Genomic DNA, 11570 nt, shown 5'->3' with positions numbered 1-11570 from the left:
TTTAGAAACAATAAGATAGAGAATGAATTAGACTTAGGCATTTTTAAAAATCAGTTTAAATGGGAGTATATGGTGGTCCTACAGTTACTTAGGTTTATTTTCATTGGGGTTGATGTTTATGTGACATTATATATCAGGCTGATATGTTTATATACAGTAGGTACAGTGCATACAAAGAAGTAGAGGCAGGTAGATTTAAATTTGACAATTGACAACAACACTTGAATTCAGCCTTTGCTAATGCTCAAAGGTTTTATTGCTATGACATTTTGTGCTTAATATTATTGCTTTTAGACAGAGAGATCATTTAAAATTGTCTCATTGCATTTGTTCAGAGAGCGCTGAGCAGAAGAGGCTCTGAGATGACCCATGTGTAGGAGATAGAGAGAGAATCCTGAATCCATAATGACACATACAGGCTGCACACTGTGTTAACTTTTTGTTTAAAAATAAAATAAAGGTTTTTAACTAGTTATTGTTATTGTTGTTTAAGTCAAAAAGCAACTCATATCTCCTTATTTAGAATTACCAGACAGCATATGAAATGCAACAAACGCTATGGAACACAACATAATGTAACGCACATAGGCATCTATTAATATTTCTGTTACAGCTAACTTCTCCTGTGGACACCCACAGTTGGAAGCTGCTGTATAAGAGACATGTGCAGATGATTTTTGAATTTGTAAATCTGGTGATGTCAACAGGTTTCAGTCCTTTCTGACAGAAAAGTGATATTTCATTTTATGTGTCCAGATCATGTCAGCAACTCCTCTCTACAGTATGCTGGTGTCACAGGAGTCGGGCTGAAGGATCTTAAATGTGACAATGAGCTTGACAGATTTCATAAACCAGGGGTAACAAAAAGCGTAGATCACCGGGTTCAAACAGGAGTTGAAGTAGAAGAGCCATGACTCTAAGGGGACGGTGGTGACGGTGTTGGGGCCTGCGAGAGAGGAGCAGTAATATGGGCAGAGGCAGGTCAGAAACACCACGACAACAACACCCAGAGTCCTCGCTGCTTTCATCTCAGATTTCTTTGCAAACAAAGTCTCTGAACGTTCAAACGCTGCGATGTGAGAGCGCATGGCGCGAGCCTGAGTCACAGCCACCACAAATATCCTCATGTACAGAACTATGATGACAGTGACAGGACCGACAAAGGTCAGAATAACATCAACAACTCCTGCAATATAGCTAATGACAATCACACACTCTCCGATGCAGGAGTTATACCTGCCCGGCTGTGTGAAGTTCTCCTTCATCACCAAACTGTTGTACAGCAGAGAGCAGAGCCAACACAGACACGTACAGACTGAGACTCCTCTCACTGTCACTTTGTTGGGATAATGCAAAGGGTCACAAATGGCCACGTAGCGGTCGACAGATATCAACACCATGGTTCCTACGGAGGCTGAGGTGATGATGTAATCTAAAACACCGTACAGGGTGCACATGCGGTCGCTGAGGAACCAGCAGCCGTCTGAGAGGAGGATCTGAAAGGACATGAGGAGGCCCACGAAGAAATCTGACACAGCCAGAGAGAGGAGGAGGAGGTTGGTGGGAGTGTGGAGCTGCCTGCATTGAAAGAGGAGCATCATGGGTATTACTGTCTCTACATTATCACATATAACACATATGATCCACATGTAAAAGCAGAAATCAGCACTGAAATGTATATCCAAGCAGAAAAAACACACACACACACATTTCTACACAATTACACTTAATAAAATAACAGTTTGTGTCTACTTGGAGATGTTTAAAAATGATTTCTTCCTACACTTTCTTGAATTCATAAATAATGTCAAGCTGGGAGTTTTCAAAATTTGAAATTAACAACTTTCACTGTAAAACAATTGAAATCTTTGTATGTGTAACTTCAATGAAATAACATGAGCCATGAACTATGATTATAAGAATTGATCAGCAAAAGCAAATATCTGTGCCTGAAGTGGGAGATGGAAATGATGACCAGCAGGTTGAGAGCTGCAGTGAGCAGAGCGATGGACGACAGCACAGTGTAAACCAGCACGGTCTCGGTGTCGGAGCGCCTCTGCTTCCTACAGGAGGAGTTGAGCAGTTGTGGGAAGCAGAGCTTACACACTAAAAACAGTTGGGTTAAAAATAACCCAATTTGGGTTGTTTTATAACTCAACCGCTGGGTCACTATTGCACCAACCCAGCAGTAGTTAATTTGACCCAGCATGATGGGTTGGTCCATTTTAACCCAACAGATGAGTTAATATATTCTACCCAAATGCTGGGTCAAATTAACTACAATTCTGGGTTGTTTTAACTACATATATTTGTTATATATTCTACCCAAATGCTGGGTCAAATTAACTACAATTCTGGGTTGTTTTAACTACATATATTTGTTAAATATTCTACCCAAATGCTGGGTCAAATTAACTACAATTCTGGGTTGTTTTAACTACATATATTTGTTATATATTCTACCCAAATGCTGGGTCAAATTAACTACAATTCTGGGTTGTTTTAACTACATATATTTGTTATATATTCTACCCAAATGCTGGGTCAAATTAACTACAATTCTGGGTTGTTTTAACTACATGTTATATACTCCACCCAAATGCTGGGTCAAATTAACTACAATTCTGGGTTGTTTTAACTACATATATTTGTTATATATTCTACCCAAATGCTGGGTCAAATTAACTACAATTCTGGGTTGTTTTAACTACATATATTTGTTATATATTCTACCCAAATGCTGGGTCAAATTAACTACAATTCTGGGTTGTTTTAACTACATGTTATATACTCCACCCAAATGCTGGGTCAAATTAACTACAATTCTGGGTTGTTTTAACTACATATATTTGTTATATAATCTGCTATTAATCTGCTAATCGATTAGTTGTTTGGTCAATTAAATGTCAAAGAATATTGAAAAATCACAAGATGACATCCTCAAATTTCTTGTTTTGTCCACAAGCCAAAGAGACACTCAGTTTATTGTCATAATGGATTCAGAAACCAGAAATATTCACAAGAAGCTACAGTTTAAAAAACTACTCAAATTCATATTCATACAAGTCACTCAATGCAAAAAAAGTTGATAACCAAACAGCATCCGTCTGTCCTTTCGGAGTGTGTGTGTGTGTGTGGGGGGGGGGGGGTTCGGAATGGAGGGTTTTCCCAAATAGCCTTTTCGGAGTAGCAGGGTCTTAAAAAAAATAGGAAACTCCACCATTACGATGAATAGAAGTCTATTTTCGGAACGGCTGGGTTTCGGAAAGTCGGGGTGTGACCAGCCTGTCCAGCAATGACAACGAAGGCCTGGGATGCTTGCTGTCTGTCGTCTCCCAGTGTCAGGACATACAGGTACGGTCTGGATGCCTTGGCCTCATGTAGGTACTCGACCATGTTTCTTCCAGGCTAAAAAAGAAGATCAAGTAAGATGGAGCTGTATTACTTGTGCAGTTTAAAAAAATAAGTAAACTATTGAACTGAATATTTTTTGCCTTTCATTTTGTATCACAGGCTTACTGATCACTAGATAACAATGACTGGGAATGAAGTTGGGTTGATGTAAAAAAGGAAAAAAAAGCTTTGATGTAATTAAAGGGATAGTTCTTTTTTTGCACACTTTTCATGCCAAAATCAATGCAGACAACCAAAAGAATGTAAGCCAACGTGAAGATAACAAGCTTGTTTATGAGTAGTATCACAAAATGTAGAGAAACTAATCCTCCCTCATATGGGGCCAGGACTCGATTAAAAGAAATAATCTAATTAATTAGAGGCTTTGTAATTAATTAATCGAAATTAATCACATTTTAATCGGCTCGCATATAAATATTTGACCTGAGAACGGTGAGAAGCATTTTTTTTCACATGGAATTTAGTATACCATTGAATAATGACTGAAGGTGGTACGACCAACAGACTGGATGTAGATTAGGGTTGGGCGGTATGACGGTATTATACCGTGTGACGGTATAAAATGTCTACCGGTAGAGATTTTGCAATACCGTTTATACCGGAGAAAGAGCAGATGTCTGCGACATCTCTCTGAGTCACTGTAGTTAGACCGCCTCGACACACGGGGGAGCCGGCACTGCAGCAGACTGCTTGGCGTGGTTGCATGAGCACGACGAAGAAGAAACAGCTTTACCGGTTACCGGAGTGATAACAATCATGGCGGAGGCAGAGAGTGAAAGCAGAAGTGGGAGCATAATATAATACATCCATGAGTGGGAGTCACGAGGAAACGGAGGCAGCCCGACCCGCCCAACAAGACGAAAAAGTGAAAAGTGAAAGTAATTCACTACAGCCGTAATTTTTTTCGATCGATCAGCTGTGTTTAGATTATGAGATTCATCCACATTAACGTGAGACTTTTTTATAACCAAATAGAAACTCCTCGTTGTCCCTTTAATACGCATGCGCAGAACGACCGGAATTATTTTTAAAAAGAATAAACGTTTACATGATAGAGGAATTAATTAATTCCGCTTTAAAATAGGAATAAACCATCCACTTAATTCGGAATTAAGTTTAATTCCGAATTAAATTTTCACTCGGAATTAAGTGTTTACATTATCTTTTTAAAGCGGAATTAACTTTAATTCAGAATTAAATGATTTTAATTCGGAATTAAAGCTCTCATGTAAACGGGGCAAGTGACAGGTCTGTAGCTACGTCTTGACCACATGTCAGCTGTTCAGCTGCAGCAGAGGAAACTCCGTTGTTCTCCGCGCCACCGCGACAAGCGTTTTTTTTTTTTTTTTATTAAGCTCCAGTAGCGACCGGCTAAAATACGGGAGGATAGTGTAAACCAGTGTGGATCCGGTGTTTTTATCAAAGCTTGGTCGCCTGCTGACCGGGTCTGTTTGAGCTGCGTTCAGGCTGCATTAATACTCCTCAGGCAGTGATGACTCATTACTCACTGGTCGTCTGTGTTTTAGCGATGGTACAGCCTGAGGCCAGTATACAACCAGGTAACAGTGTTGTATTCTCTTTTCACCTCATCTCTCCCTTGCAGTGATCAGTGTCAGCGGCTTTTTAACTCGTTAAATAATTGTGCTCCAGTATACCAGTACGCCTGAAACTCATCCAATGAGAAACGTTCCACGGTGCAAAAATAAGTGCGATTAAAATGCGTTTTTTTAATGTGTTCATTTTTGTGTAATTAATTAATCTTAAGTAACGCGTTAAAGTCCCGGCCCTAATTTATATATGATGAACTGCATACATGTCAACTGAACAAACTTTACATCACTATAACAAACAATCACTTACTTCACAAGATTATTGGTGGCTGTGTAGTGGAGTTGTACTCTCTCTCATTGCGTTGTATATTTTTACCAAAGCAGAAGACCATCACGGTTGGCAATCTTGTCTTTCATTTCAGACATCTGGGAGAAGGATAAATAAAACAGTCAGTCCCAGTTTACACACACACACACACACACACACACACACACACACACACACACACACACACACACGTCAGGGAGACAGTGTGTCCGACTGCTCGATTAGTTTGAAAATGAACATAAAATAAAATATAAAGCTTACCTGGCAGATACGACAGTCAGTCCCGGTTTCCTCTCACACACACATAACGTTACACATCTGTAAAATGTAAAATGAAAAGAATGTAAGTTATAGAGGGATTATATGTTTACCAACAAGTCAGGATGCGTGCGCAACCTGACTGCAGAAAGAACCGGTTGTCATGGTTACCTCTATGGATCTATGAAGTCAAAGCGGTGTTAGCTAGCGATGTTGTCAGCCTTATCACACTAGAGGGAGTGCTGTTGTACTGTATATCAGCACGGCTGTGATTCGGCCGTAGGCACGAGGCCGCTGTCATTTCATACTAGCTTGCTACTAGCTACTAGCTACTAGCTACAAGCTTTTCCACCGAGCTGCTTCCAGTGCTGGTTCTGGTTCTGGTTCTGGTTCGGAGCCTGATTAGCACCGCAGCAACAGGACCAGCGTGAAGATACAGAGGCCCTGTCCCAATATCCGCACTTCCGCCCTAAGGTCTTCCTTGAAGTGTGCATTTCTGGAAAGCGCACTTAGGGGTGTAAGTGCGCAAGGGACCGATTCAATTAACAGCGGAATTGGGACGCTTCTGACACGTCACGTGTTACGTCATTTCTGTGTTGGTTCATTGTGAGACGATTGTGAGACATGGAGGCTGCAGTGGCGCTGCTCGCTGAGTGCTTGGTGGTGATGCGACATCACCAAGAGCTATTAAGGAGAATTAGGAGTCGCAGGAGAAGAAGATATCTTCACCTCACCCAGCTGTTGATGCTGATGCCTGATCAACAGGTAAATTAACTTTATTGTATCCTACCTTTTAAAGTTAACTGTTAATGTGACCAGCGCTATTTTTAAAAAAAAAATCTGTTAACGTTATAACCTGTTGACACGGAGTTTGGCGAGGATATATTGAGATATTACTCAAATTATTAAGTAATGTGAACTGTAGCTACTGGGTCATAAAAGGGTGTAGTCCTGAGAAAATGAATGATACATTGTTTCATTATTCAACTCATATTTGTTTTCACTGCGGTCCATGTTGCCAGCGCTTTTATTAACGGCTGGATAACGTTAGACACTATATTTTTTTTTAATTATGTTAACGTTATTCCTATTGAAAAAGAGTGTGGGTACGTTATACTGTGATATTATTCAAATTATAAAATGATGATGTGAACTCTACTGGGTGTTTTCCTTTCATGAAATGATTGATTGTGAGGGCCAAACGCAGAGGATGTTGTTATGATGCTGTGTGAAGCCCTTTGAGACAAACAGTATATAGCCTAGCTACTAGCCTTGTCTTGCCTTGCCTAAAACCAAAAATAATTAATTCCTCATTTTACACTGCAAATGATAGATGAGTTGAGCTGCCAGACAAATTATTTTTATTTTATTTATTAATTATTTATTATTATTATGTTTTCCCTTCAAGGTTAAATAAAGTAGCTATATCTTATCTTATCTGTAATATTTTGAGCAATTAAATGAAGAAATACTTGTAATCTGTGTTTTAAAAACTGTTTTTTGTATTTTTAAGGTTGGAAGAATGATCAGATATGCCAGGCTGAATCGCACCATGCCTGTGCTTCAGGTTTACTTTGATGTAGAGAGAGACCTCCGACCTGACTACCGCTTATCCAGAAGATCCATGAGGGGCCTGATGGATGTTCTCCGCAGGGACCAGGACCATGGCTGGGGATATCATTTAGAGGTTCTTATATTTGTGTATTGGATTGCCCACGGACTGTCCTACAGAGTCACCTCCCGAGCTTTCTCTGTGCCAAAGTCCACCGTATGCCGTGTTGTACATAGAATCGCCAGGAAAATCATGGACATTACAGAAAAAGTAATTCATTATCCAAATCATGATGAACTTGAGGAAACTGGCCAGAGATTTGGACGCTTAGCTCGCCATGCTGCATTTGAGAAGGCTGTAGGAGCAATTGACGGATGTCACATACGCATCAAACCACCCAATCATGGCAAGGAAGACTACTTTAACTACAAGCAGTTCTACTCTATACAAATGCAAGCTGTCTGTGACTCCAGTGGACGCTTTCTTAATATCTTTGTTGGTTTCCCCGGTTCGGTTCATGACACCCGTGTACTGAAGAACAGCCCACTGTATGTGAATGCTGAGTACCCCCCACCTGGTTTTGTTCTCCTCGGTGATGGAGGATATCCATGCATACAGTCTCCCATAACAATCATCACACCCTTCAAACACCCACTTCAGGGAAGGGTCGAAGAGCGGTTCAATCACTGTCATTCACGTGCTCGTTCCATTGTGGAAAGAGCATTTGGCATGATGAAAGCACGCTGGAGGGCAACGCTGTTCAAAGCCTTGGAGGTGAAAGTTGGCTTTTGCACAGAGGTGGTCACTGCCTGTGCTTTCTTGCACAATGTGTGTCTGACTCATGGTGATGTACTGGAACCAGAGCCAGCTGATGATGCCCCCCCACCACCACCACTACCACCAGCAGCAGATCCTGGACAGGAGACAAATGGCAACCTGCTGCGGGCGAGGATCGCTGCTCATGTGTCCGCACCCATTCACGTTCAGGAACAACTTCATGAACATGACTACACTAGAACGTAAAAACCATAGCTTAACTATTTATTGCCATGTGTCTATGTAACTATACTGTTAATTTATTTTCTTGTTAACATGCCTTGAAGCTTATGGTTCAGTAAGGAATATTATTTTCTTTCTATGCTAAATGAAAATTGTCTTATTGCTATATTAATTAATGTTTCTATATACTGTTCACTAATTGTACTGTAAATTTATTTTCTTATGAACATGCCTTGAAGCTGATGTTTCAGTAAGGAATTTTTTTTTTCTATGTTAAATGCAAATTGTCTTATTTATATCAATACTGTACACTGATGTCTCTGTTTACTTGCACTGTCAACTGATGAAAAAACTTTTTTTTTACGTGATTCAGTAATGAAAAGAAGAATTCTTAATGCAAAAAAATACTTTATTTACCTAATACATATCACAAAAAAAAGAAAAAAATCACTTGTCTGTCATGTTTTTCACCAACTGTCCAAAGAGATCCAGCATCCTATCCATCTGTTGCTGTGACCTCTCCACCCACACACTTTCTCTCTCAGCCTCGTCCCGCTGTCTACTCTCTTGTCTCTCACAGTAGTCTTTCATAAAATCAAATGAGTCTTGACTCCTCTTCCTCTTTTTCATTCCGACTCCAGCTGCAGATTCTGTCTGTTCAGGGGCCTGCATGTCAGAGGTCTCTGCTGAGTCGGTTTCCTCTGCCTCTGTGAAGGACCCAGCTTCCTCCACAACCTCACGTGAAGGTGACTGGGGCCTCCTTACATTATGTGGCCCAGATGAGAAAAGACTGACCGGCCTTACGGACGGCCTCTGCCCAATGGCCTCATGCATAGCTGCATAAAAAATCCAGTTTGCTGCCGTTACCTCTCCCTCATCTGTCCCTGACCCTGTTTTGGGGAGTGTTAAGTCCTATGTAGCATTAGGGGAAATTAAAAAGAAAGAAAGAAAGAAAAAATGTCATTTACATTCCTGACGTCTAGTGTTATCACTCATACTAATCAAACATTACAAAAGAGATTACCTTGTACTTTTTCTTAAGGTTTTCCCACTTTTTTTTGCACTGCTGTGGGGACAGCTTTCCCTCCAGCCCCATGATTTTGATAATTTCACTGGAAAACACAGTTTCCTCCATTAAATAATTGTACTGTTACATCAGGCCTGCATACTTTTTTGCTCATGTATGGTCATATGATAACTTACTCATATCCCTGGGTAGAGGCGTTTCTGTGCCCTGTGAAGAGCCTGTCATTCTCTGCCCTGAACTTTATAAAGTTAAAGGTCATCTCGTCGGTCCCTATGTGAAAATAAAAGCAAAACAGTTAATTTTGTCGTGTGTTATGCCGTGTAAGCATGCCACAGCTTCACATGATTCATCTCTCTCTCTCTCTCTCTCTTCTGATAAGCTTTGTTTGCACTTAACCTCCCCCTGCATCTAGTCCCCCTTCGTGAGTGAGATAATGCATAATATGTGACGGATTGACGGGAAAAAAGGCATCTTCCTTTAGATCTATTTGATGTTTTTATTCCATTTTCCATTTCTAACGGACAGAGCCTCCTTAACGTGTTTAACGTTAAACACAACGGACAAACTTCCGATCGTAAAAAATAATCAATAATCACTTTGTTAAAAGTCTACGGCACAAGCCACAAGACATAAGACATCAGCGGTCCTAAAAGCTGACAGGACATGATGGATTAAGAGGAAATAACAGCGGAGGTGGAAAAAAAACGCAACATTTTATGATACAATACATCCGTTTTACAAAACAATAACAGAGAAAAGGCTGACAAAACCCGGTTCTGTATTGAATACCAGTTTACACTTGAGGAAATACGTTTTACATATATTTATAGATGCCAATTCTGATCAAAAACACTTTATACTTACACTTTACAAGCATTTTCTTTTCCATCGCTCCGCTACTCTCGGCTTCAGATCTCACCGGCTTCAGATCTCCAAGGCAACAGACGCTTTGCCGTTCGAAACGTCACGACACGATATGAATTATGGGAAACTGCCTTCAGCGAAGTGCGGTCTGATGGCCACTTCAGGGAGGGGTGCATGAAGGGCGCAATACGGCACCCTTGATGAACCACATTAGAGAATTGGGACACCCTACGGTCTTCCACCCTCAGCGTGAACGCGCATTTGAGGGGCACAAGGGCGGAAGTGCGGATATTGGGACAGGGCCAGAGACGTTATCGATACCGTATTACATTTGTTTATCTGCTATGTAATCAATATAAACACAGTTGAAGCTAAGTAGCTGAGCTACGTGGCTAACAACAGCTAAAGCTAATATCAAAACACGTCGCCGTCAAAACGTAGTTGCCCTGCGGCGATTTTTTTCCAGTCGGGTTTAGTAGATATTTATCTCCAATTAGACGGACCAGGTCAGGTCCAGGTTTTAATGTTCAGGTTTCTAATTGTAGTAGCAGCAGAGAGATGGAGCAGCTCCTGTATGGGGAGCCTGGCTCTGACTTAGCTCCTGTCCAGCTGAACAGCAGAGTGATAATGCCTGTAAAAAGTCGCAGTGCTGTTATACTGTATATCAGCTGCGGCAACGGCAACTCAGGCACGGACACTCACAGCACGGCGTCGGTCATCGGTAAAAACAACACTGTGCGTCCCTACGTTACGTTACCTACAGCTATTTAACAGACAATCATGTTCAGGAAAACACTCACGATTACAAAACTACTGAGGTGCTGCCTGGTCAGAGACGAGGGAAGAGGACGGACATGTCTAAAATCTGGAACAACTGCATAACGTAACTATAACGTTACGTGCATGGTTGAGTATGTACCGGTAATTTAAAACAATATGGGTTAACGTTAATTAATCTCAGCTTTCCATTAGTATGTGACCTCGTCTTCAGCCACTGTCGTAGTAAACATTTCACAACTCATTCGCTGCAGTTCTACAGCTGTTCCTGTGGGCATATTTAGCTTTATCAACATTCAAAACAACGTGTCTAGCACGTTATATTGCTCGAAATTAACACTTCGCTCCGGGACATAATGTAGCTACGCCTCACATGTGTGTGCTTGTCTTTTACCTCAAGGAGATTAAAGTAGTGTCTGTACTTCCACTTTGAAACGCCAACTTTTCCTCCGAACTCGGCAGCTTCCCTCTGCTACTCTGTGTGCGTGAGGCTAAACTGCGTGCGTGTGTGGTTTGTGTACAAACTGAACACTGCCTCTGATTGGCTTAGCATGAAACCTTACTCTGCCTCAACCAATCATCATCACTTATGCGGTTGTCTCGTCTACGGTGTACATTTTAGGACATCCTCAGGTGTCAGGCTTCAGCCTCAGATTTTAGATGAAAAGGCATGAGGTCTTAGGAAAACCACTGTCAGGTGTCCACTAAACAGCCTCAGAAGAAAGTCGTCAGACCAAAAAGCGTCAGAAAAAAAGGCGTCAGACCAAAAGGTGTCAGAAAAAAGGCGTCAGACCAAAAGGT

General features: G+C 41.1%; 1 protein-coding gene across 1 annotated transcript; it reads right to left on the bottom strand.

Annotated features, from left to right (window-relative positions):
* Positions 1-776: 776 nt before the first annotated feature.
* LOC146960507 (trace amine-associated receptor 13c-like) lies at positions 777-3396 on the bottom strand. Its single transcript, XM_085772317.1, has 3 exons — positions 3282-3396; positions 1950-2106; positions 777-1578 (listed from the first exon to the last, which is right to left on the bottom strand). Exons 1-3 carry the CDS (start codon positions 3394-3396, stop codon positions 777-779), a joined length of 1074 nt encoding a protein of 357 aa, XP_085628443.1.
* Positions 3397-11570: the final 8174 nt, after the last annotated feature.

This window comes from Trachurus japonicus, unplaced genomic scaffold (genome assembly GCF_045865225.1).
Source record: "Trachurus japonicus isolate A0001 unplaced genomic scaffold, Traja_1.0 AP030293.1".
Lineage (NCBI taxonomy): Eukaryota > Metazoa > Chordata > Actinopteri > Carangiformes > Carangidae > Trachurus > Trachurus japonicus.
The sequence above is the reverse complement of the archived record's forward strand: the minus strand, read 5'-3'. Positions and strand labels throughout refer to the sequence as shown.